This window comes from Misgurnus anguillicaudatus, chromosome 15 (assembly GCF_027580225.2).
Source record: "Misgurnus anguillicaudatus chromosome 15, ASM2758022v2, whole genome shotgun sequence".
NCBI classification, from domain to species: domain Eukaryota; kingdom Metazoa; phylum Chordata; class Actinopteri; order Cypriniformes; family Cobitidae; genus Misgurnus; species Misgurnus anguillicaudatus.
Window position 1 is genome coordinate 17434159 of NC_073351.2, and position 26394 is coordinate 17460552.

Consider the following 26394-nt stretch of genomic DNA (forward strand, 5'->3'; position numbering starts at 1 on the left):
GAATAAGACTTATACTCTTTCTTAAAATACTCTTTCAGTGATGTGGACAAAACAGGAGAATCGTTTCAGTCCAACATAGGTTTTGATTGTTTCTGACATTTATGTAAACCATACAAACATCCAGTAGATGGCATTTGGCCGTTTTTTCAATCCAAGGCTGCAGCCTCCGGAGGTCTCATATACAGGTTGCATACGTCATCAAACCTGGTTTATTTAAATTCACTGAACATTACATTTGCAAGTCATAAGCATATTACAACAATTTACGATTAACTAAGAATATTAGTCAACTTTAAAATGGTTAATATTCTAAAATAAGACGATCTGTATGGAGCCTACAAATGCGACCTCCGAAGGATGCACCATTCAAACTCAGAAGTGTTTTCTGAAATGTGTCCCCCAAAACATTAACCATTGCGATAAGTGGTTCCTATGTGGATTCTGAGAACAAATGCTAATATGTCGCATGTCATCAACAAGAAATAAATACATTATTTATGTCCCACGAATAAAAAGCACGCAGTCTGTGGTAAGGATCGCATGAATCATTGGCGATTTTATATGATCAGGTCTCCTGCATGTTCTGCGTGCGTGGATTTTGTATTTTTACAGTAACGTTAGCCTAGCATAGTCAGTCTGAGTGTTGTTGCATTTTTACAGATATCTGTAATCCACACACAGCGGTGAAGATCAGTGATGGATTCACTAAACTTTGAGTCAGAGATGGAGGCAGATGGGCAGGGCAGTTATTCTTTGTTTCCAGCCCTGGACAATATGAGCAGCCTTACCGGGGCAACCGAGAGTCTGGACGCGTGAGTTTGTGCTGGTGATGGATGTCTGATCTATCAGATAACGTCACTTTGTTTCTTTATTTTCACGTGGTATTATTATGTTTTTTACTCAAATGCCACGAATGGTACATAAATATGTAAAACATTAAGTACGGTGTCATGTAACACAATTTTACGCTATCACAGCTTAACAAAACAACAACAGCTTCACCATAGAGTCTGATAATATGAATATATCTTGATGCTAAAGTACCACGAATGAATACAATACAAAACAAAACAAAGTATTAATAGTAGAAGATTTCCTTATGCTTTATGATTTTTATGAATTATAGTTGCATTCATTTAACCAGGTAAGCCATGCATGTGTCATTGCAATGGCCTTTTAATAAAAAAATACACTTTTAAAGATGGACATTTTACAAGATTTTTTTAAAGATGTCAAATAAATCTTTGATGTCCCCAGAGTACTTATGTGAAGTTTTAGCTCAAAATACCATATAGATCATTTATTAGAGCATGCTAAAATTGGCACTTTGTAGGTGTGAGCAAAATGTGAAGTTTTTGGGTGTGTCCTTTAAAATGCAAATGAGCTGATCTCTGCACTAAATGGTAGTGCTGTGGTTGGATAGTGCAGATTAGGGGCGGTTTCATCCCCTTCTGACATCACAGGGGGAGCCAAATTTCAATTACCTATTTTTCACACGCTTGCAGAGAATGATTTACCAAAATAAGTTACTGGGTTGTTCTTTTTCAAATTTTTTAGGTTAATAGAAGCACTGGGGATCCAATATTGTATGTTTATCAGTGTGGAAAGATGTGTTTTAACTTTTATGTGTTTTTTTTTTTTCAGTGAAACCCCCAATGAGGTTACAGACAAACCAAACCTTACATGGCTCGACGCTGCCCAGGTTTAATATTTTAACCTTACTTGATTAATTTTACATATGTTTTATGTGAAGAACAATGTCGCACACCTGTTAGTTCTGGATAGGTGCAGTGGATAAAGAGACAATGAAGTCCAAACATGTATAAAAATAAAGGGTATCCCGCGCACTATTAATTTGCAAAATATGAAACATATTTATTGCGACCTATCGATCACAAGATCTTTCTTTAGGCATATATCAGTAAATATACATAGCAATAAATATTTTTCATATTTTGCAAGTTAATAGTGTGCGGGATACCCTTTATTTTTATACATATGTTTTATGTAACTGTGTAACTTAAGGGTAAAGTGCCCTAAAGTGGGACACCTAAGGTCTAGTGTTTCTTGGTCCCCCCAAAATGCATAAATGCCAGTGAAACTATTGCATTACAAAAATAAAAAAAAATCCCATGTCCTCTTAAATGTTCATTTAAATAGGTAACGCATTTCACAATTTTGTTTTAGGGATATTCACCCATAGATTATTATTATTTTTTTGTATCTATGCACGTATCAATTCAGTTTATTACATTTTTCTCTCGGATGGTTTTAGATCGTTCTGGAAGAGGCTGGACGCCCCATGCACATCAAGGAGATCAAACAGCGTATCATTGATCGTGGATTAGTGCAGTCGAAGTAAAAACCATTCAGTTCCTTAGTTTCTATACCTTCATAACTATGGCAATAAGGATTTATATATATTTTCTCTACCTCTTTCTCAGTGCAAAGTCGAGTCTTGAGGCAGTCATGTACCGAGAGGTGAGATTCACTATACATTATTTGTGACACTGTATGTATGTTACATGTCAATCATTCACCATACGTTTTCCATTCAGTTTATGTGTGCATGATTTCATTTGTATTGGTTTTAAGTTTTAAATTCACTGAAGTTTTACAATTATTACTAATGTATAAAGGAAAGAAAAGATCAGAGTAGCCTGTAGATGAGTCTGGAGACCTTCCTGTTGAATTTAGGTTTCAGTATGTAGCATTTTCTTTACTGTCACGCTGTGTTACAGACACAGAAAGGGAGTCGACGCTTCAAGAGGATTGAGAGCAGAAATGGAGTTTTTGCCCTGTTGGTAAGTTCCTGTGTTAAATACAAAATAGCTTCTGCTAAATGAAAGTTGGGAGCATCTTAAGTTGCATCCCACTGGCCACACACAGTATTAGATTGAATTTCACTTTACTGTAACAGCATTTAAAGTCTCAGTTGCTAGGAAAACCAAAATCGTTCATGTTGTTTTGTTGTTGTTACTCATCTTGTATCATGTATCATATACAGTACTGTGCAAAAGTCTTAGGACACCATGCCAGAATTAGATTCGTTGTTAGTAATCATATATAATAATTTCTCAGTCTCTTTAATAGAATATATCCAGAAAATACAAATGTGTATGTAGTATTAAAAACTGTATAAAAATGTAAAACGGTTTGTCACGTTTTTAGGGTAAACTTCCCTTCCACTTGAGCAATAGACAGAAAACTGCAGGATCTCTTAAACCTAAATAAAATGTAGTCCTATTTTCTAATTTTAAAGAAATTAGTCTTTTTACCTTATTCTGCTCAAAAACGCTCAAGATGTGTTTAGTGCCAAGAGAGGTCACACTAAATACTGATGATGCCTAAAGAAGACATTTAGTCCTGAAAATATATTTTTATTTTTTTGTGCATATTTCCTGTATTTTCAGTCTGTATCTTGGAAATGGGTTGAAAAATAAATATGGATGGACAAAAACTTCTAAAACAGCAAGTCTTGTGGTGGTGGCCTAAGACTTTTGCCCAGTACTTTAATGAATTGTTTAATGGAGGGCTGTGAATGATGGAATCAATTATAACTTCAGCTTTTGCTATATATGAGGTCATCGTACTTGAAGGTGCATCCTGTAATTTTCAGAACTGAAAACATCCTTGTTACTGAAATATCAACTGTTCTTGACACCAATCCCAAAAAAACATCTAGTCATATACAGTACTGTGCAAAAATCTTAGGCCACCTGGCCAGCTTTGTTGTTTTGGCAAGGTTTTGATGTCCATCCATATTTATTTTTCAATCTTTTGAAATGCAGACATAAAGTACAGAAAAATATGTACACAAAATTAAAAACAAAAAAATTTCAGGACTAAATGTCTTCTTCAGGCATCAGTCAGTATTTAGTGTGACCTCTCTTGGCATGAAACACATCTTGAGCTTTTTTGAGGAGACTGAAGTCATTCGATTTAGGATTTAATTTTATTTAGGTTTAAGATATCCTGCAGCTGCCTGCTATTGCTCAAGTGGAAGGGGAGTTTACACTAAATACTTGACACTTCAGCTTAAACTTTTATACTGTATTTAATGCTACATGCACATTTCCTGTGTTTTCTTGTTGTGTTCTGATAGAGTGACTGAGATATAATTATAAATGATCATTATGCAATGGGCTTTATGCCCAGCTGCGCTGCTTCCTGAACTTCGGCCAGCTCCTTGTTTCCTGTCTGCCACAAACTGATTAATCCAGGTGTGTCTGATTATTGTTGTTGTGACTACTGAGGTCAGGCACACCTGGATTAATAAGTTTGTCCAATAATGGCAGACAGGAAACAAAGAGCTGGCTGAAGTTCAGGAAGTAGTGCAGCTGGGCATGGGGCCTATTGCAATAACAAGTAGTCTGGTGGTGGCATGGTGGCCTAAGACTTTTGCACAGTACTAGTTATGACACAGTACTCGACTTTTGATCACCGCCTCCACATAACGTCTACTTCAATAGCCCCGCATACTGGTTTGTGCAAACCAGACAGCATCCAAATAACAAACATGTTGTTAAAAACTGCAAAATATGCCTGGTTGTGGAAGAACAGTCACTGCATAACCTTCCTTAGGGATATATTAGGAATGCGTGGTTGAAGTTTATTTTTAAAGAAGTTTCAGCTCAAGTGGGTAAAATGTCAACAAGCTACAGGTAGACGCTGGATTTGGAATGCTGTTCCATCAATTTTAGATCCGACAGAATAACAATCGTATGCGAGTAAATCACATGTACTATGTGTCACTATTGCTTTATTAGAGATCGCCTGATTTTTTGTATCATCCGTGTCTAACCACAAAGTTGCTGTAACACACTGATGCATTTTTGGTGTCTGTGGTCCAGCCGGCTGCTGTTTGAAAACAAAGTCAAGCGATTTAGATTCTGATGCACGCTTACGGTAATTGCTAGGCCCGTCATGTTTTTAGTTTTGTTTCACCCATACGCATTGTCATTTATGTGTATCATGTTTTGTGCAAAGAACATCTGGCGGCTTGTGTTAATCCCTCCAGCTTCTATTTTTCCACATTGGAAGTTTTCCAAAACAATTCCCAACATGTAATGACGGAGGAGTAGTTAGCTAGTTTACTATTGTTATCTAATCATAGCAATAGGCGTTTACTGGCCTGCCTATCAAAACAGAGCGTTTCTCGAGCCAGCCTGGTTTTCGGGAAATCTGCCCCATCTGCCAGGAGTCAAAGGTTGCTGTCCAGACTGGTTGTTTATGCTTATGTCGCACTTGCAAAGAGTATTTAAATCTTAAGTGGCACCAATGAGAGTTGGAAAAATCAAGCCAAAACTTTCCCTGAAACATCACCTGTTTGTCTTGGCTCAACCTCATGTCATTGGTTGAGACAGATGTGGACATGTTGTCACCACTAAACACACTTAACAGTGTGTGTCATAACCAAAGTACTTATGTAATGAAAAAAAAAAATCCTCTGTTGTATTTTGTGTCTTTTTGATTATTTATGACTTCTGTATACAGACAGATGCAGAAAGACAGCAGGCACTGCAGTCATTTTCTGCCCAGCCGACCTTCTCAAGTTCGGGGTCTGGCTCGTCCCTTGGTCCGCTACCTTCTCCTACGAGTCACACTGAGCCGAAGCCTAAGGTCAGGAAAGGTCCTCGCAAGAACCAAAATGAGAAATACAGACTGAAATACATCCGTCTGCGCAAAGCTGCCCGTGCCATGATATTCGTATGTAATTTTTTTAATTTTTACATTCAATTATTGCCATATTAACAGTATTTGTGACCTTGGACCACAAAATCAGCTTTAAGTGTATTTGTTACAATACATTGTATGGGTCAAATTATATTTTTTATGCCAAAAATCATTAGGATATTAAGTCAAGGTCATGTTACATGAAGATATTTTGTAAATTTGTTACTGTAAATATATTTAAAAAAAAGTTATCATTAGTTAGTGTTGCTAAGTATTTCACTTGGACAACTTTAAAGGCGATTTTGTGAATATTTAGATTTTTTTCGCACCCTAAGATTTCAGATTTTCAAATAGTTGTATCCCGGCCAAATATTGTCCTACCCTAACAAACCATTTTTTGTGTTCCAGGGTCACATTTATATCAGTAGCACAATGTGTGTGAAATGTAGTTTTTCACCTAAGTCATTTGTGGATTGGTGTTTTTAGGAAAATGCAGCACTATATGATGAAATTGCTCATCTGGAAGAGAAGTTTGTGCGGGCGAAAGAGGAAAGAAGGTTTGTTAAGCTAAACAAACTCTCTGCAGTTCTGTACTTTTGTTGTACTTTATACATAAAGCCAAAGAGCACATTTAAAATCAAAAATGTACTTGGATGTTCATGCTTTGTTTATAATTAAAATACATTGTAGTTCATTACAACAGCTATGTATTTAATTATCAAAATTATTGTTACGGCCTGATATACAGCTCAGTTACTTTTCTGTCCTTTAGATTTTTGCTGAAGTCTTTATTGCAGTATCAGTCTCTGGGTGAAGGTGAGCCAATCCCAACTCCCAGCTGCAGTACACATACTCCTGTCACTTTGAGCTCCGGCACACCAGGGGGCGCTGTTCTCTCAGGTAGCCACAGCCAGGGACCTGGAATATCAGGATCGGAAGACAGCCTATTGAAGAAACCTAAAAAAGAGCGAAAAGACAAAGGAAGGGAAGAACGTGAGTCAACATCATTTTTGCATTAGCCGTTTATGTATTTCTAAGACTAATACTTTGTGTATTTGCTGATTTCTCCTTAGTTATAAAGAAGATTTGCAAGAAAAGGAAAGTCACAGAGGGAGGAGTTCGCAAACTTGTGCAGCCAATCTCTCTCGACTCCTCTGGCAGGCCGGTTTTTCCTATTGTGCTCGGGGGACTCACTGTTTACAGTCTGGGGGAGATCAGCCAATCAAATCAGTTCTTTTGTAATACCAGATATAAGCTATAATTTATTATGTACACATTTATTATAAGCATTTTAATTATATTAATAAGCGTTCTATACTGTTATTTTGTAAAAAGTTGGAAGTTGATATATATTTTTGTACAGTTTAACTTTTGTATGCCTTATACAGTGTTGGGCAGTTATGTGCAAAGTAATCGAGTGTTTCATGTGTTGCATCTTTTAAGTTCTTGAATGCTTGAGTTTTGACAGGTTTTTTCTTGTTGTTTGTTCATGGTAGATCATCACAGACAGGGCTCTGTTTCACGATGAGACTGCTATTTATCCTGTGGGCTTCTGTAGCACCAGAGTTTTCGCAAGTATGAAGAATCCTGATCAGAAGTGCCTGTACACCTGCCAAATCAAAGACGGTGGCCAAGGACCTCAGGTGCACACATGCACATGTATATAAGCATAGAGTAAACGTGAGCATAAATAGATATGAAAAGCTCACATGGAAATGCCACCTCTGTCAAAAATGAGATCATGATATTTTAACCGAATTCTCTCGGCACATATTATACGACCATGAAAAACTTTTTTTAGAAATGCACTTAAAGCGTTTTGCAGCTAAAATTTTTTAAAATGCTAATGAAATTACTAAAGTGACAAAATCCTCTAGTTTCTTATAAGTCTGCTGTAGTTCAAATCTTTTTCTTGTGATATGTAGTTTGAGATTGTGCCAGAGGATGACCCACAGAATGCAATAGTGGCTTCATCAGCCCAAACCTGCCACGCAAACCTGCTGAAAGCCATTGTTGCCCGAAGGTAAAATCCTGTAGAATTACACGTGTTTTAAGAATTTTTTTTAAGGAATCCGTCACTTATTGACTTGTTTAGGAAAAAGATGGGAATTTTTTTCTTGTTTTTGTCAAATAGAGGCAAACCAATGGCAAACATTGTTCCATCCGGAGCAGACTTTTTTGGTTTCTCTCACCCTACCATGCAGAACCTAATACAGAGCTGTCCCGGGGCTCGCAAATGCAACAAGTCAGTAGCAATTTCTATTCTGGATGGCTTTTGATAATGTCATTAGACTTACAGTTGTTACATTGTATGCTTTGGAACATTTAGGAACGGTTTCCCGGGCAGGGTTTAGATTAATCCAGGATTAGGCCTTAGTTATATTAAGACATTTAAGTTGTTTTTACAAACATACCTTACATACCTTACTTGTGACAAAACAGTGGTACTGATATATTTTAATATATGTCAGTGAAAGCTGTTTTCAGTTCAGAGAATTTAAACATGCATTTTAGTCTAGACATAGTCTTAACCCCCTTCCTGGGAAACCGCCCCTTTAAGTTTTAAAAAGCTGCAAGTCATAATTGGTTTATTAAGGGCACAATATTGACCACTATAACTATATTTTTACTCTAAGTATGTCTTTGTCTGGGTGTTTTAGTTATCAGTGGGTACGTTTTGAGGTATGTCGGCCTGGAGATGGACAGGTGGCACACGGCCTGTCAGAAGATGATGCATCTGTGAGCTTCGAATCCTTCCAGCGATTGCAAAGCTGCGAGGAGAGCCTGACCAATCAGAACCTCACACCAGAACAGAACAGTACAGGTCAGCCAATTACACAGTAGAAACTATTCAACATGAGCTACAACCTTGAGTTGGGAAGCTGGGACTTAATATGGTCCTGATATACAGTACTGTGCAAAAGTCTTAGGCCACCATCACCAGACTTGTTGTTTTAGAAGTTTTAATTGCCATCCATATTTATTTTTTTATCTATTTTATTAAGATACAAACAGAAAATACAGGAAATCTGTACAAAAAAAAATATTTAGGCATTGTCAGTTTAGGATTTAATTTTATTTATGTTTAAGAGTTCGCAGTTTCCTGCTATTGCTCAAGTAGAAGGGGAGTTTACCCTAAAAACTTGACACATCAGTTTACATTTTTATTATTTAAATCTAATTCTGGCATGGTGGCCTAAGACTTTTGCATAGTACTTTGTGTGTGTATTTATATACAGGGGTCCCGCCCTTGATATCAGCTGATACAATGTATTGATACAAACCAGTAAAGCATCACAGTGCTGCAATTTTTTTGAAACTCACCTCATCAAATTGGGTCCAAGGACCAGAATGTCTATTATATAAAATTATCCATATTTGGTTTTTAGTACTCGAGTATTGATTGAAATGTGTGTTTTTTTACAGTCCGAACCCAACAGCCCAACACGTCATCTCACCTGTTGAGCTCGACGGCGCTACAGAGCAATGCTGTAACAGCTCTCTCCAACACATGAGCACAACTCACACTTGTCTAACAAATTGCTCAGATTACTCACAATTAGTCTTACAAATTTATTTGTAATGTGGAACTCAATGTTTGCATTGTGCCAACTCTTTGGATAGCTTTCTGCATGTTACAGTACGGAGCAATATTAGTCTGATTACGTTTGATGTGATTATAAAACATTGTTCTGTATTGATTCGTACTATTATTGTTTGTTATTAAAGTGTAATTATATTTGACTTGGAATTACTGTCATATGCATTGGATAAACTGAAAGAATGGATTGTGTTTGAGGTTACAATTTAGTGAACGTAACTTGTTAATCCAGTTTTGTAAAGCTCAAAAACCCTGATGTATCGCTTGTCAGTAAATCACACAACACAACAAAAAACCAACCCTTGAGGCTTTAATTTTGCATTATGTAGGTCATGTCATGTATACGATGAGAAGAGTTGGAACCTTGAGGAAGGCTCTCATCGAATGACAAAATATCTTTAGACATGAAATACATCTGCTGGCATTTGTAACACCATATCATTCGTCATGTGTGGCAAATGTAGTTACGGCGGAGTGAGTTATCCAAATGTATTAAAATATAGATAAGTTTCATGCCCTTACAGATATGTGGTAATAATTATCTTGTGGGAACGGAGAGACGTTGAGTCACTACATACTATGCTTTATTCACACTGCAGGGCAAATGCAATGTTTTATTAATTGTAATATTTTTTTAGATTGAGTGCAATGTTGCCACGTAAGTTTTCTCCATTCAAAATGCATAATAGTCTAGGTTAAAAATTTGGATTATACTTGTACACATTTGATTTCATGTTTTCTGTTTAAAAAAATTAAGGCCTGCAAACACCCCAGACAACCACTGAATGTCACTACAGAGCTGAGATAAAGATGCCTTCATAGGTCTTATAGCATAACTGCTTGGCATTATCAGATCAGATGCACATACATGTAAACTAAATAAATACCTTATCTAATCTTGCAGCTGTTTCATTATCTCTTTATGTTGCATTAAACAAACACCCATTGTTGTTGTTAAAGGAGAAGTTCGGTATTTTACACTTAAAGCCCTGTTTTCAGATTGTTTATGATGAAATAGAATGGTTTTGACTTAAATTTGGACATATGATGCTGGCCCGAGAATTTTCGGGTGTTTCTTGTATCACCTCCCACCTCTATAATGGCTATATGGGTGCACTGGAACAATCCTTCCTAAAATGCTTTAAACTTTCGTTTACAAAGACGTAAAACTCACCTAGTGGTCAGGGGTGTTCACTGATATGCTCACACAAAAATCGCTGCAAAAGACGCATTCCAACAGGTTTCATCGTAGTTTTTTGCCAACTCCATTGACTTGTATTAGATGTGCTGTGAGGTACGGTATTACTCCCATAGATATATTACCCCGAGCCGGGAACTTTGTTTGTATTCTTGCAATTGGCAAAGGCGGATTATCGCCACCAACTGGGCTGGAGTGTTTATTATTCAAGCTATCAGCGGAAGAATATACGGGTGTGAGGCGTTTGGAAAAATAGGTCCACAAGTTTACAACGAATGCTAAAACACCTGGAAATCATCTTTTGCAGCGATTTTTGTGTGAGCATATCAGTGAACACCCCTGACCACTTGGTGAGTTTCACGTCTTTGTAAATGAAAGTTTAATGCATTTTAGGAAGGACTGTTCCTGTGCACCTATATACCCATTATAGAGGTGGGAGGTGATACAAGATAAGAAACACCCGAAAATTCTCGGGCCAGCATCATATGTCGAAATTTCAGTCAAAACCGTTCTATTTCATCATAAACAATCTGAAAACAGGGCTTTAAGTGTAAAATACCGAACTTGTCCTTTAAAGGGTTAAACGTGGGTGCTTAAGGGCTTCACTACAATGATAAAACACGTCAGAGATTTGGGGTGTACCAATGTTCTGCCAGAAACGAGACAATTCATATGCTGATCCACTATACAATGCAGTTAATGAGGGAAAGGCTGGGTATCCTGAAACACAGCAGGTGTGAACAAGGAGGGATCCCCGCTTTACTGTATGTCAGTGTGATCATTTATGTGTTTTAAGAGGATTTAACTTCCTACATTTCCTAACGGACGGGTGGGAACAGGAAGGCAAGAATTATATCCGCCCATTCCCTGTCCGTGAGAGGTTGGAGATCACATTTGTTAGGTCCACGTGTCTGGCACTCTTACTGTCTGCTGACCTCTGACTCATTTTCTCTCACATGCTCCAATATGTTTATGACAATCATTTGCACGATACTTACCAGTCTGTGCCTTTGTTTATGTGATGGAAGTGGTTGAAAGAATAGTGAATGCAGGAACTGACACATAAGGGCAGGATCCTCGAATATTTTATTCACCATACATTTCATGTAATTAAGAAAACGTCAGCAATACAGAACAATATAATGCTAAGCCTGACATACATACACCCTAATGCTCTACAAATGTCTCACACATACAGAAACACACACGTAAATGCTATTTACGCTTTGGTTGATAAATGCACTTTAATTACAATCTGATCTTGCGGCAAACACCTGCCGAATGAAAATGGCGACATTTTGCAAGGAGCCAGAGTACAAAAGGAAAACAAATTATATGTACAAAATATGTACAATGGCGCTATATACATTTATGTATTATAAAATCATACATCTCCAACATAACAGGAAAATTCTGCAGGAATTTTAGGGACGTCAGGTTGCACCTCATCAGTCTGCGCTGTCATCTTTCTCCATAATTCAGAAGTCAATATAAGTTCAGCATAAATCAACTGTTTACTTCTCTTAAAATTTGACATTTCACAAGACTTTTTTAAGATGTCAAATACCTTTTTGGTGTCCCCGGAGTACATATGTGAAGTTTTAGCTCAAAATATCATATAGATAATTTATTATAGCATGTCAAAATTGCCACTTTGTAGGTGTGAGCAAATATTTGCTTTTTTGGGTGGCCTTTTAAATGCAAATGAGTTAATCTCTGCACTAAATGGCAGTGCCGTGGTTGGATAGTGCAGATTAAGGGGCGGTATTATCCCCTTCTGACATCACAAGGGGAGCCTAGTTTTTTCACAGGTTTGCAGAGAATGGTTTACCAAAACTAAGTTACTGGGTTGATCTTTTTCACATTTTCTAGGTTGACACAAGCACTGGGGACCCAATTATAGCACTTAAACATGGAAAAAGTCAGATTTTCATGATATGTCCCCTTTAAAAATGTTTAAAAGTCAGGGAGTTCCAACATTTGATTTGCATGGCTATGGAAATGTATGGCAAATGTATCCATCCACAAAAACAGTCACACAGGTACACAACAGAGCTGGAGTCAAGATCAAACCATCCGGATAGAGACCCCGATCAAGACTAAAACCATACAAATGAAAGTGAGTCCAAAAAGCCTTTTATTTTTTCTGCAATGAAATGTAACACAGATTTACTGCCGTTTATTTTACTGCAGTACCAAATATCTGACATCTGCTGAGCTTTCCGTGAAGTTCTGCAGGTGCACATTTTAAGTGAAATTCCCAAAGCTCAGTAGAAGACTGCAGCAAGTTCAGTTTTTGTTCGTGTGATGATGTAATTTTGTCAGCTTTTAGAAGTACACAGAACTACAACAAATCAACAGTCAGTGTGCAGAGGTCAATCTATCAGTCAACACAATATTTATTTTGTTGACAGACAAAAGAGCTACAGTGCATTGATGATGAATAACAAATGTCATAAACTGATAATAATAAAGACTTTCATATTTGTTCCAGTTGACGCTAAATAAAATTAAGGAACATGTAATATTTATCAACAACTTTTACAGAATCATAATATACAAATAAGGCAATTTTGGTCAAAATTAAATTAATTTCTATATATTTATTTAGGAAAATAATGACTTGGGTTTTAGATGTCATTTTCAAGACCATTAAACTACATCCAAATCCAGACCAAGCCACCAAACATGAAGCGACATAGATCCAGACCAAAGAAATGTACTACTAAAGCTAGAATAGTAGTATAGTCCCATTTTTAAACGATGGTCCGCGTACAGAGTGCATGACGAATGTAAGCGAATGTCTGCATACACGTACGAGTCAAATAAACTATGATTTGCAAGGCTGTGCCTTCGACCATGTGCATATGTTCGGGTGCACGTAAAAAACAAACTATAATTAAGGCTTAAGACTCCGTTTGTTTTTTCAAAAGGTCTCAAGTTCATAAAGCATGCATACGCACAGATTTTATCGTAGAGTGTGTGTACGCAAAAATCCAATAAGAACGCCTTTGACGTGAAAAAATTAGCACCACGTCAGGGTCCAAGTAGACGTACGCACTTTTGCTTGTCCGATTCCTCCAGGTTTTTGGAAGACATTCTTGCTGCTCAAAAAAGATTTAACCATTGACAGGTGTTTAACTTTTTTTACATGTCAATGTTATTAATCAAGTATTGTTTAAAGGGCACCAATGGTCCAATTCATGATTTTACATTTCCTTTGGTGTGTAAGTGTGTATTAGTACATGTTAACGATAGACAAAAGGTACATACCCCAAAGTAAATGATGACGCGAGTTATCATCTCCAATGTTAATCTCTTTTTTTGGACTACGACAAACACACGAATTGTAGGCAACAGTTTACTTCCTGGGATTGGTGAAAGACCGACATTATCATAATTCCTCCTGCTTCGGACTAACAGCCTGTAAGTTAACTCCTCTTAGCACTGCATTGTGACCAAATCTTTCAAACATGGTAAGGAGCGTCGCATTTCCGATTGACGTCAGAGGTATTCAGACCAATCATAACATATTAGCTGGCCAATCAGGCCACAGAGCTTTTAAAATCTGTGTGTTTCAGGAAGAGAGTGAAATCTTGAGCTACAAAAATGTACGGTATGTGAAAAATAATGTGTTTTTTAACCACAAAACACATTGTATTATACCAAATACACAAAATAACGTTGTTTTTTACCAATGAAATAGGTGCTCTTTAAAGACGCAAAATTTCAAGATAATTTGCGATTAAAGATTTCTCATCTGATCTCAAAGTGAGGCGTATGCGCGTTTTCTGTGCATACATCCGTTCCATGAATCACACGTACGCGCTTTTAAAAAATTATAATACGATCAAATTTAAGATCAAATTTTTAAGATCAAGACTCCGTTATTTTTAAGATCAAGACTCCGTTACTCTGTTACACGCTCACAAATGCACGCACACATACCCACACTTACAAACAAACAAATGTGAACGAATATAAAGGGCACAATTGTAAACATAATAAAATACACTTAAATATCCAAGAATAAAGGTGAACGACTGGCCTTTAAATCATCACGCTGCCCTTAACTCCTGTTGACCTGTCAATATAGTGACTTCAGTTGACAATGGATTGGTCCCGTGCCAATATTATCTTCTCAGTTGGAACCTTCTCTGGTCTTTATAAAGTAAATCTCAGAGGTCAAGGTTCTACAGCAGAGGTTGATTAACAAAAATCAACCAAATCGGAGCACAATCCTCCAGGAAGTCGAGAGTCCCTCCCAGCGGTCAAGGACCGGTCACACCTCAAGTTCCTGGTTTTCTGCATAGTGGAAACGATTTAGTTTCTCCCGCTCGCGGTTGGAGATGTCCAGTTTTGGCACGTGGGCCGGTTTCAGAGCTGGGGATGGGGCGGGCGACGGGGGGAGAGTAAGTTCAATCTCTTCACTGCAGTGTGCAGGCACAGAGAGCATTGATGTGGGCACTGTTTGCACTGGTGGAAGGATAGCCACGCTGTGGTCCAGGTTACGGATGAGAGTGCAGAACTGCCGCTGGTTGTTAATGGCGTTGTCCTCTGGTGCCGAAGTACGTAGCTGCTCTTTGGTACGATTGCGGTGGTGCAGACGGGAGAGCAGGAGCGCACACGCAGAACAGCCGCCTGCGACAAGCAGAGCAAATACGCTCACGAACACCATATATATACTAAACCTACTTTCACCTGGATCTGACATTGCACCTGAATAGTGAGAAAGAGAAAGACATAATTTTAATGCTGATGATGTTATACATTAAAATTATTTCAGTGAGCAACTCTTAAATTTCAAAATTTATGCTCGAACCTTTGCAGTGGGGTTCATGACATGAATCCTTAAGGCTCATGCACTCGTTTCCAAAGTAACCTTCAGGACAGACACACAAGTAGCCTCCTTCTGTACGGCGACACGGTACCCCCTTTGGGCAGGGGGTGGGATTACAAAGATCCAGCACAGACTGAAGTACAAGAGGTATTATTAACTTAAGTCATCATTACAAAATGGATACAATGCAGTATCAACATAAGCCTCTATACAGATAAAGCCAAAAGCTATGACAATAACATATTACTTTGTATGCTAGTTTGCAATACCAGAAGGAAATACCAGCGCTTGCAATAGGATACTGTTAAAGTTTAAAGGGACACTCCACTTTTTTAAAATATGCTCATTTTCCAGCTGATCTCCGGGTCTGGTGCTAGCACTTTTAGCATAGCTTAGCAAAATCCATTGAATCTGATTAGACCATTAGCATCGCGCTCAAAAATAACCAGAGTTTCGATATTTTTCCTATTTACTACTTGACTCTTCTGTAGTTACATTGTGTACTAAGACTGACAGAAAATTAAAAGTTGCGATTTTCTAGGATTTCATTCTGGTGTAATAATTAAGGACTTTGCTGCCGTAATATTGCTGCAAGAGGCGCAATGATATTACGCAGTGCCCAAAAATAGTCCTCTGCTATTGAAAGTAACCAAGGGGACTATTTTCAGCTGCTGCGTAATATCATTGCGACTCTTGCAGGCATGTTAAAGCAGCAAAGTCCTTGATTGTTGCGCCGGAATGGGAGTGTAGTTCTTAGCCATATCGGCCTAGAAAATCACAACTTTTAATTTTTCGTTGGTCTTAGAACACGATTTAACTACAGAAGAGTCAAGTATTAAATAGGAAAAAAATCTAAAGTCTTTGGTTATTTTTGAGTGCGATGCTAATGGTCTAATCAGATTCAATGGATTATGCTAAGCTATGCTAAAAGTGCTAGCACCAGACCCGTAGATCAGCTGAATGGATTCCAAAATGGTAAAAATCAACTAGGGGAGCTAGAAAATGAGCATATTTTCAAAAAAAGTTTTCCTTTAAGGTAAGCTTAGGATTTAGAAAAGTTCAATTAAAAAGTTTAATTAAGTGTCAAAAACATGAACTTGAGTTGCCTATACCGCAATATAGCATGTTACAGTGCAACCTAGGCCTGCACAATAAATTGCATGAGACTGTCATGCGCATCTCGTCAGTGACTATCGCATGTGATTTATCGTGCAGCCCTAGTTCCACCCATAAGGCCATGGCTCCGCCCAAGCACTGTATAATTAAAAGTAATAAACACTCACTTCACAATGGGTGCCAGTGTATCCCATCTGACAGCTACAGAAAATGCCTCTGCCACCTTGATGCTCCTTACAGTGCCCACCATTCAGACAGGGGTTGCTGTCACAAGCATTCAGGACCACCTGACAGTGTTTACCAGAGAAACCCGGCAAACATACGCACTGAGAGCCCTGTACACAACCAGGATGTCAGGTACACAACCAAAGTAACTTCACATCTAAGAGCGTTAAATAAGGTTATGGAAAAAGACATTGATTTACAAAATGAACAGTTCATCTCACCTCACAGCGTCCTCCATTCAGACACAAACCCTGGCAGCTGCTGTTCCCTGATGAATAGATGATATTTACAAAAATCAATAGGCAACAAAGTGGAAACCTGCACAACATTTCAGTTAGAAGAAAGAGACTAGCTAACTAAATTCGGATTGGATCAGATAATAAGACTTTATTAATAAAATATGATGAACCAAATGAACTACTGGTGAATAAAGTAATTTGTTTGAAAATCTACAGCGGGCAATATTGCCTATGCTTTCCTTAGTCAGCTAAAATTAGCTCCCGTAAACGGAAGCATAATTAAGTTGCTAAGTTATATTTTAGGGGCTTTTGTGCCTTTAATGAGACAGAATAGTGGAGAGTAGACAGGAAAGTGTTGGGTGGAGATAGGGGAACGGGATCCTCAGAGACAGGAATTGAACTCAGGGCTTATTTAAACTTGTGTCCCTTGGGAATACTTGGACCTGAATACACCCGTATGTGACAGTCACATGACATGGATCACAGTGCTCCCTTATGTGTGCTTCAGTTTCTTTTACATTCTGACTTTCATCATTTGCAATGTTTCTAGTGATTTTGCAACTGTTTAATACGTCTTTGGAGTATTTTTTAGAAGTGGATATTTTTCCCAAAAAAGCTTGCATGTACTTAAAAGGGTTTTGCAGGGAAAGACAGTCAACTTTGTTAAATACCAATCAAATGACTAAAGTGACCTTTGTCAGATGCACTTAGAGGGTTTTGCATTTGAATTCATCATGTATGCACTGTAAAATTGGAGCATTTTTGTCAAATCAACATATATTTTTGTGTTACTTTGAGTAAAACTCCAACTTGTTTTTATAAGCTATGTCAACTTATTACAAGTCAAAACTTAAAAAGTAAATTAAATTGACTTGCAATACCAAGTTGTTTTAACTTCATGTTGCATTTTTTTTACTCTGGTTAAATGTATTTTTTTACAACATTCAATACTTACGGATGTCACAATTTGGCCCCGACCAACCAGAAAGGCAGTCACACAAATATCCCCCAATCAGATTACGGCAAGAGCGGGCATTGACACACACACCAGTCTCACATTCATTAGTGTCTGAGGAAGAGAGCACAACACACAATAAACAATCATGGTACTTATGTGATCATGTAACATTTAAGGGCAGTTTCCCAGACATGGATTAGCTTAAACCAAAACTAGGCCTTAGTTTAATTACGAAATATAACTAGTTTTAACAAACATTCCTTACTAAAACATTACAAGATATGTCAGGACAATTTGGTTTCAGTTTGGACAGCTCTTAAATTTTTTTTAGTCTAGGACTTGTCTAATCCCTGTCCAGGAAACTGCCCCTTAGGGTCCCGGACAGAGTTTAGATCAATCCAGGACTAGGCTTTAGTTATATTAGGACATTTACAAACCTTACAAAAACATTACTGGTGTGCATCTTGTGACAAAACAATGGCACTGATATACGTGATATATGTTAAAGGAGAGGTTTAATGCTATTTCATGCATTCTGACTTATTAACACAGTTTAAGAGTTGTAGTCCTCATGCTAAACATAAGCAAAGTGTCAAAAAAGCAGTTGAGCTTGTAACAGAGTATTTCTGAGCCAAACTCACACTTCCTTTTTCCTACAAGTTTCGGAAAGTTTTTTTCAAATGGGGGTATCCATTACGACTGATTGACCCCATATTCCTTTTATGGGCTTTTACCCCGAGAAAAGCACGCCTGCCATGCACGTCAAGTGAGAGCGAGAACGCGCATTAGCATTGCTCTGTCGAGTAAAAGTCAAGTCACCGGTATCATTGCACAGCACGCGACAACTTTGTTTTAGCAAGATAGTTCGACAAAAGAAGTGTGCTTTTCGATGTAAGGAGAAGAAAACCTTATTTAGCTTTCCCTGTCGTAAGACAACAGGGGATGCAGTTCGTCTTTACCGGACAGCAATGTAATTGCGAAATGAGTTTGTTTGTTCTCTGGCTGTATTTCGGAGAGGACTGCTCTACAAACAAGGCTCAGTTTGACGCCGGATTTTCCACTTTTTTTACAACTATTGTACCGGTCCCATCTTTAAAAGACCCTGTTTAGGAGTCACAACCACAGGCGTAAATAATTCAAAATCTCACGTGTTTTGTTTGCAATCGTGCATACGTGCATGTAATGTGAACAACACCAACAACATCACTTTGTACTGCATTTACAACATTTACACCTTTTAAAACGGGCAAATGCAGTTAAAAACTGTATTATGTTGCTTTTTTATTAAAATAGCGGATAAACAAGCAAGGATTAATTACATGATAGAGACGTCCTGCTGTAATCGTTGCTGCTATTGTTCCTGTTTGTCCATTACTTACTAAGTATCCGATTCTGGATCATATGTATATTATAAGGCTGGTTAAAAAAAAAGTTTTTTTAAAGTTTGATTTCCATCTATGTCGGCTGTAAATCCAAAGTAGTTTCCAAAGCTGCGCGTACTCGTAACTCTTCAGCTCCGCCTACCGCAAACCTTTAGGTGTTCGACCTTTTACGCCAAAAATCGGAAAGGCTGTTTTTTCTTTTATAAATCTGACTAAACGAAAGACTCTTTGGCCATTTGAATGATGAAATACTACTCTCTATATAAGCAAGATTAACATTAGATTGGCAAAAACGTCTCGTGTTATGTCAGCTTTAAGATCAGGGTTGGGGGTAACGCATTACAAGTAACTTGCATTGCGTAATATTACTTTTCTGAAGTACCAAGTAAAGTAACGCACTACTTTTTAAATGTACACATTAATATTTAAGTTACTTTTTCAAAAAAGTAATGCAAGTTACTTTTTAGTTTAATTAATTTGATAAAAAAATTATGTACTGAACTAAACTAAACATAGTCTAAACACATTATGCACTCTATGCGTACACGCTGTGTGGGAACAGCTTGAGTCAGAAACTGAGATGGCAGGCCAGAGCTCGACATTTTTGTGATGAAATATGCAATTTCTGAATGCAGAACTTTTCAGTCATGAAAAAACACTTGCAAGGCTTGAAAGAGATCAAGCCTCAGCCAAGAAAAAATAACATAGCATTACTATTCATAAAAGTAACTTAATGTAATGCATTACTTTTAAAAGTAACTTTTCCAAACACTGGTTAAGATACATCAGTACAAGATGTTTATAAATTAAGGCAACTCAAACATGCATGCTAGTCTGGGACACGAATAAGCCCTGTCCAGGAAACTGCACCTATAGCAAACAATTTAATGATCAAATATTATTCACATTAATTTGCTGTGCCGTCACAAAATAGCAATATATTACTTCTCGCCACACTTCTGGTGTCTGTACCGGCCCGCATCTCACCATTAAAGACTTTTTAATGATCTCTTTTCATACTGACGCTGCTGGTACTTTCTAAAGTGTCACTTTGACACATGCCTACATTTTACTGAGCAGTCAGCAGTCCAGAGAGACAGATACACTCCACAGGGCCAGAGATGAACTCAAGAGAGATCCTGTCAACAACATTAGTGCCACATCCAGCCATATGTCATCTTGATTCAACAATTAAAAATAAGCTGCACACCGCACCATGAAATTGCCCAATCTGCTTTAACAGATAATAATCCAGAAATCAGTAATGGGGGTCATGATGAATAACAATTTCAATGTGGCATGCGCAGATATGCAAGTTTTGATTAAAATATGCATTTACTTTAATTTTCCAAGTTCATAGGTTTGATTTTTAGATAACACATTAATAAATGTACACACAATTTGCCACATGCACAAATGCTAATATAGAAAGCACATATGGTTTGCTGGTTTATAATGTTTCTGTATGATTTGTTCAAGTTTCCTGTATTTAATCTCTTATAATGTAAGGCAGGTCCGTGAACCCGCTGAGAGTCAGATGAGGAACGCAAGCATAAACAAGTACGAACAGGTTTTCACATTACAAACAGGTAAAGACCGTTTACGACAAGCTTAGACAGGCCGAGGCAGGTTTCATCAGGTGAGCACGAGAGTAAGGCCGAGCCAGGCAAGTGTGAACTTGCACGGACGGCTAAGGACAGGTGAAGGCTGCTTTATATGCCTACCGAGCTGGCAGGTTCTTCCGGTCCAGAACGGAGGACACAGACACTGGAAACCCTGAGGCGTCTCTTGACACGTAGCGCCACGCCCACAAGGACTGGAGTCACAATGCAACACTGCTGCAGAGAACACAGATTTCATTTATAGATAATTTCATTTGTTTGTCTATGTGATTTTCATGTGCATCTGGGTGAGGATAGGAGCTAATAATGTGATAAGGCTGTGCATGTGTGTGTGTAAATGCTGGAGGTGTAGTTGTGACAGGGATGAATGGTGTAATGATTATTGGTGCTTTTAGCTCTCGAGGCTTCTTTTGTTATTTCTACACTCGCCCTGCTGTGGATCCTGAACAAATACAGATAAATCAAACCCAGAGAGACACAGTAAAGCAGAGGAAAAACGTAAACATACAGCCCTTTTAAAGAGAATTAAAAACAGAAGAGCGCAGAGATAAAAGAGGAGATAAGTGGGAGTTACAGTGATATAAACATGAAAGAGGACAAAGGAATAGAGGAGGAACAAGAATGATAATTATTATATTAGGTTATATACAGGACAGACACTAGACATATTCAAAACTATTCACATTTTCTATGTGTATGTACTTTTCCCCTTATTCCAGAGGTGTATAATACTTAAGTATATCAGTTACATTTTCCAAGCATCTATGCTTTATCAGAGTGTTTGTCTTGGGGAAAAAATGTACTTTTCTTTACTAAAAAATGTTCATTCTAAAGCATAGAATCATACTGTGTATTCATTACACTGTAAAAAATTAGCTGTAATTATGCAGCTGGTTGCCAGTAACTTACTGTAGAACATAAAGACTGAAAATCTTTTATGTTCATTTAACTTTAAACAAACTGTTGCTAGTAAATAACATAAATGTAAAATCTACAGTAAGTTACTGGCAGCTAGTTGCCAGTAATACCCAGTAATACTGTAATTTCTACAGAAACTTTTTACAGTGTATATATTGCATATTAAAATTGATTTAATGCCTAATTACATAAAAAATTTTACTTAAGTAAAAGTACAAAAAATTACTAGATGTTTAATGTACTTAAATATTAACTATAAACCAAAAACTTGAAATTATGAAATGTAGTGGAGTAAAAATTATGATAATATGTTTTGGAATGTTTGTTTTCCAAAGAAAAACACTAATAAAATACGAATAATTGAAAATTTACTTTTAGTAGAAAGTAAAAATACTTAAGTACTATACAACTCTGCCTTATTCTTTTGTTTTATCTCAAAAAAACGTTTTGCCATAAAGTCAAGTTCAATTGCCTGGGTCTCAATTGAGAGGCAACCTTTTGATCTCTTTGATAAGGCCAATATGGAAGTGATTTAAACTGCAATTCATTGACTGGCCGCTTGAGGCTGGCTCCAAAAGGGAGTCAATTCCCATAGACCTCCATGTTAAAATGCCCAACTTTACACTAGAAAATAATATGTTTACAGCCTGGTACAAAAAGTGTTTTTGGTCTGTATAGCTAATTTTGTCCTTCATGACAACTGTGAGAGGGGTGAATTTTTTTGTAACTTATCCGTTTAAATTATATTAAGCTTTAAATTTCTGCATAATTAAAGTGATAGTTTGGCCAAAAATGATATTAAACCCATGATTTACCCCATTGATGACACCCCCAAGTTGTCCGAGATGCATATGTCCATTATTTTTCAGATGAACACTTTTTTAGTTATTTTAGAAAATGTCTTAGATGTTTCAGTTAATCAAATGTGAAGTTACGGGGTCCACTCCTTTAAAGGTGTAGTGTGTAATTTTAGAAGGATCTCTTGACAGAAATGCAAAATAATATACAAAACTATATTATCAGTGGTGTATAAAGACCTTTCATAATGAACCATTATGTGTTTATTACCTTAGAATGAGACATTTTTATCTACATACACGAGGGTCCCCTTACATGGAAGTCGCCATTTTGAGCCACCATGTTTCTACAGAAGCCCTTAACGGACAAACCTTTTTTTACTAAGTTGTGTCCGACAATGACATGTTTGTCCAGTGATGGCTACCGTAGCTTCTTTGTGTGTTTCAAAAGGGAGGGGTGAGCAGTGGACTGAGCCATTGGTTGCAATTCACAACATCACCACTAGATGCTGCTAAAATTTACACACTGCACCTTTAAGTCCAAAAAATGTGCATCCATTCTTCACAAAATAAATCCAAACGGCTCCATGATGATAAACAAAGGCCTTCAGAGGGCAATCCGTGCAGTGTTGTTGTAGAAATATCCAAATTTAAAACTTTATAAACGAAAATAAATCACACAGATTACCCTTTGTTTATTATCGTGGAGCCATTTGGATTTCTTTTGTGAAGGATAGATGCACATTTTTTGGACTTGAAGGAGTGGACCCGTAACTTTACATTTGATTAACTGAAAGATCAAAGACATTTTCTAAAGTAACTGAAAATGTGTTCCTCTGAAAAATTATGGACATATGCATCTCGGACGGCTTGGGGGTGAGTAAATCATGGGTTTAATACCATTTTTGGCCGAACTATCCCTTTAAGGGCGTGGCCACTTGAGTCATGGGTAAACTGCCACTACAGTCTCTATAATCAAGCTCGACGGCCATGGTTTCAGCAACCAGACACTCTTTACCCATTTTCAGTTATCCGCGAGTGATGCTCGGTGACGTCCAAGATGGTGACTGCAGGCACCGCCTAATTTACGCTTCAAAGAAGCTCTTCACAAACCTATGGGTACCGTCATGGTCTCAATGCATGCTATCCTTGAAGGTCTAATAAATTGTTAAAAAGACTTTATTTTTGCAGTCACCTCACCTAAGCCTAGAAGCCACTGGTGCCCCTCAATAAACTATTAAGCTCTTGCAGAGATGCTGCATTGTTAGAAGAATCACACAGACTCCTAAAACCTGAGGAGGTTTATAAAGCTGATGTAGGTTACATCCTATAGATTGCTCGGTGTTTGTGCTTTAGGTAAGCTGAATTATTCTGGTATATTCCTGACAGCAATCAGCTGGAGCAGTATAGGAATAACATCTGCCTTTGATTGCTGCTGATTGCCATCTGTGCAGGTGTGTGTGTGTGTGTGTGTGTGTGTACCAGAGGCACAGGTGGGTCCTGTCCAACCCTGCATGCACACGCAGCTGAATCCTGTTGGGTGTTCAATACATGTTCCACCATTCTCACATGGAGAAGAGAGACATGCATGCTCGACTGTTAGAGAATAAGAGGAAAGATTTTTTTTGTCATGCACCTGTTTATTTAATCACACTAATGAAGAAATTATTCAAATGAGCTTTACAATAAAAGAATAACATGTATTTTAGTCTAATAATTCCTGTCTTTGAGATATCATACTCTTAATGCAGTCTTAATGTAAACGTATCTCTTATCAACACCTCACAGAGTCACATTTGAAAAATCTCATTAAAAGAATAAAATTAGGAATACAGAAAAGACAATGATGGTCAAACTCAGACAAGGTGTCACAGTTAAAAAAAGAAAAGCTTAATGTGTTCAAACTCCACTTTTCCAGAAGCCAGAGAGTGAGTTTTCACTAGATTATTCACTTGGTTTAATTTTATTACAGCACATCTTTAAGGTTTGGTCTTTATAGATGTGGGTGATTGGCTTTAGTTGTGTTTAATAGACTTTGCTCACCAATGTTACAGTTGCGGCCATGGAAACCCTCCTGACACACACACAAGTACTCGTTGGGTTCGGTGTTCGTACAAGTACCACCATTCTTACACGGTTGATGAGTACCACAATAATTCAGATCTGCATGAGTAAGAGAGAGAGAACGAGCGAGAGAGAGAGAGAGAGAGAAACAGCATCAGGGAAAGAGACTGATTAGCAACTTAAATACAAAATATTCATTTATTCATTTATTCAAACTCTGCCGGTTGTGCTTCAATGGTTCAGGACGAGAGCAATTTTCCACAATTGACTGGAAACTGGTATATGAGACAACATTTTAATGATGGATAAGTACGGTTCCTGCCATTGAAAATCCTGTTTCAATCTACAAATATCAATTATGAAAGTAAAATGGCTTGGAAATGTCATTTTATGTTAAGTAAAAAAGGAAATCAGTGCAAATCTGCCCTATAATTTTGCAGGTTCGCCTTGAACCAACAAAGAAACACAACCCAACAACAGCCCTCCAACAATAACACATTTACAAAATAAATACATACAAATTCTTAATAAAAATCCTTATCAATTGCTCCCTATCTTGCTTCATGCACCACCACTTACAGTACAAATTCAAGAAAAGAAAGAGTCTGCAAACATATGAAAGCTCTGGGAAACAAATTTCCATGTACCAGGGGAAACTTTTGTTGTTTATAGCAACTATTATTTATACACAGTAATTTCAAGCTTAGACTCATGAGGTTAAACAAAATGCCAGTTTGGTCTAAACACAAGTGGAGATTGACATTCCAGAGATTGTTGAAATCTAGTTAGTTCAATAAATCATACAAAATCTAACGACTTGGTTTGCATAAGTGAATGAATTAAAAACATACACAGAAAGGGCCAACGCTGCTGTGAACATGATGCAGAACTGGCTCCTGAGATTTAAAGATCAATCCGGCATACAGTTTTCATTTGTGCGCATGTGTTTGTGAGGGTGTGACAGTGCTCCTCACATGACTGGTGAATGGCAGGAGTCTTGTTTTAGCCTTCAACTTTAAAGAAGCGGTGAGCTCACGTTTTGTTTACCCAAGACTATCCATTTACACTTCTACAAAGCTTTGATGAAACCCCACGCGTGGATACATATCAACTAAACTGGATCCATTTACACAAACGTTGCCTAGCATTGACGGAACGAAAATCTACAATAGGGCGAAATTTGGTAGGCAAAAGGAATGTTTTCATGCAGGAGATCAACAAATCTGATAATGGTGAATGCATAAGTACTGAATAAGCTGTCAAGAAAATGCTTTTTAAGCATTCAACACATATTTTTATTATGGCATTATAACGATTTCACTTAGCTAACTTCAACCACACCCACTCTTTCAAAAATTTGCTATTCCTGACGAAGTCATGAAACCTAATGGCTGCAAACCCACATGAGCAAAATGATTGACAGGTAGAGAGTGTTTCTGAAAAAAAGTGAGAAACGCTCCCCTGACTCTATTTGCTGTTTACAGAACTGTCAATGTGTCCCCAGGACCTGATTATTATTATTAGAATGCGCCTTTTTTTATATATTAAGTTTTAATTATTTATTTATTTAAGGTAAAGTGTGTATAATAGATGTATGTATGAATGTTGTTGGGGTGGACTGATGTGCAGCAGTTCTCTCATCTAAGACAAATTTCTCCTAAGGGAGACAATAAATGGTACCTTGATCAAAATATAAGGTACATGGTACAAAACCTTTAATATATTTATTAAATATATTAATATATTTTGGGAATCAGG

General features: G+C 37.4%; 2 protein-coding genes across 5 annotated transcripts in view; one reads left to right on the forward strand and one right to left on the reverse strand.

Annotated features, from left to right (window-relative positions):
- The first annotated feature begins 377 nt into the window (after positions 1-377).
- On the forward strand, positions 378-9596 carry tbrg1 (transforming growth factor beta regulator 1). 3 transcript variants are annotated; one of them, XM_073853485.1, is made up of 15 exons: positions 378-529; positions 661-812; positions 1645-1702; positions 2276-2358; positions 2445-2481; positions 2724-2804; positions 5497-5709; positions 6163-6233; positions 6449-6669; positions 6750-6887; positions 7171-7319; positions 7602-7699; positions 7811-7921; positions 8337-8500; positions 9103-9596. In XM_073853485.1, exons 2-15 carry the CDS (start codon positions 697-699, stop codon positions 9189-9191), a joined length of 1629 nt encoding a protein of 542 aa, XP_073709586.1. In that variant the 5' UTR covers positions 378-529; positions 661-696; the 3' UTR covers positions 9192-9596. The 3 variants fall into 3 exon arrangements, with proteins under 3 accessions (XP_073709586.1, XP_073709587.1, XP_073709588.1); XM_073853486.1 differs by having other exon boundaries at positions 2742-2804; XM_073853487.1 differs by lacking the exon at positions 2724-2804.
- Positions 9597-11544: 1948 nt separating this feature from the next.
- LOC129419117 (uncharacterized) overlaps positions 11545-26394 on the reverse strand; it is a 67037-nt gene continuing 52187 nt past the window's right edge. Inside the window, exons 7-14 of one of the 2 annotated variants that reach the window (XM_055174142.2) lie at positions 24616-24735; positions 24055-24168; positions 20960-21070; positions 17851-17964; positions 16878-16924; positions 16599-16766; positions 15298-15448; positions 11545-15194 (exon numbers count right to left, since the gene is read on the reverse strand). In XM_055174142.2, the coding sequence (XP_055030117.2) occupies positions 14758-15194; positions 15298-15448; positions 16599-16766; positions 16878-16924; positions 17851-17964; positions 20960-21070; positions 24055-24168; positions 24616-24735 (1262 nt within the window). In that variant the 3' untranslated portion in view covers positions 11545-14757. Of the gene's footprint in view, positions 15195-15297; positions 15449-16598; positions 16767-16877; positions 16925-17850; positions 17965-20959; positions 21074-24054; positions 24169-24615; positions 24736-26394 lie in introns of both variants that reach the window. The other variant, XM_055174141.2, reaches the window with a different exon arrangement.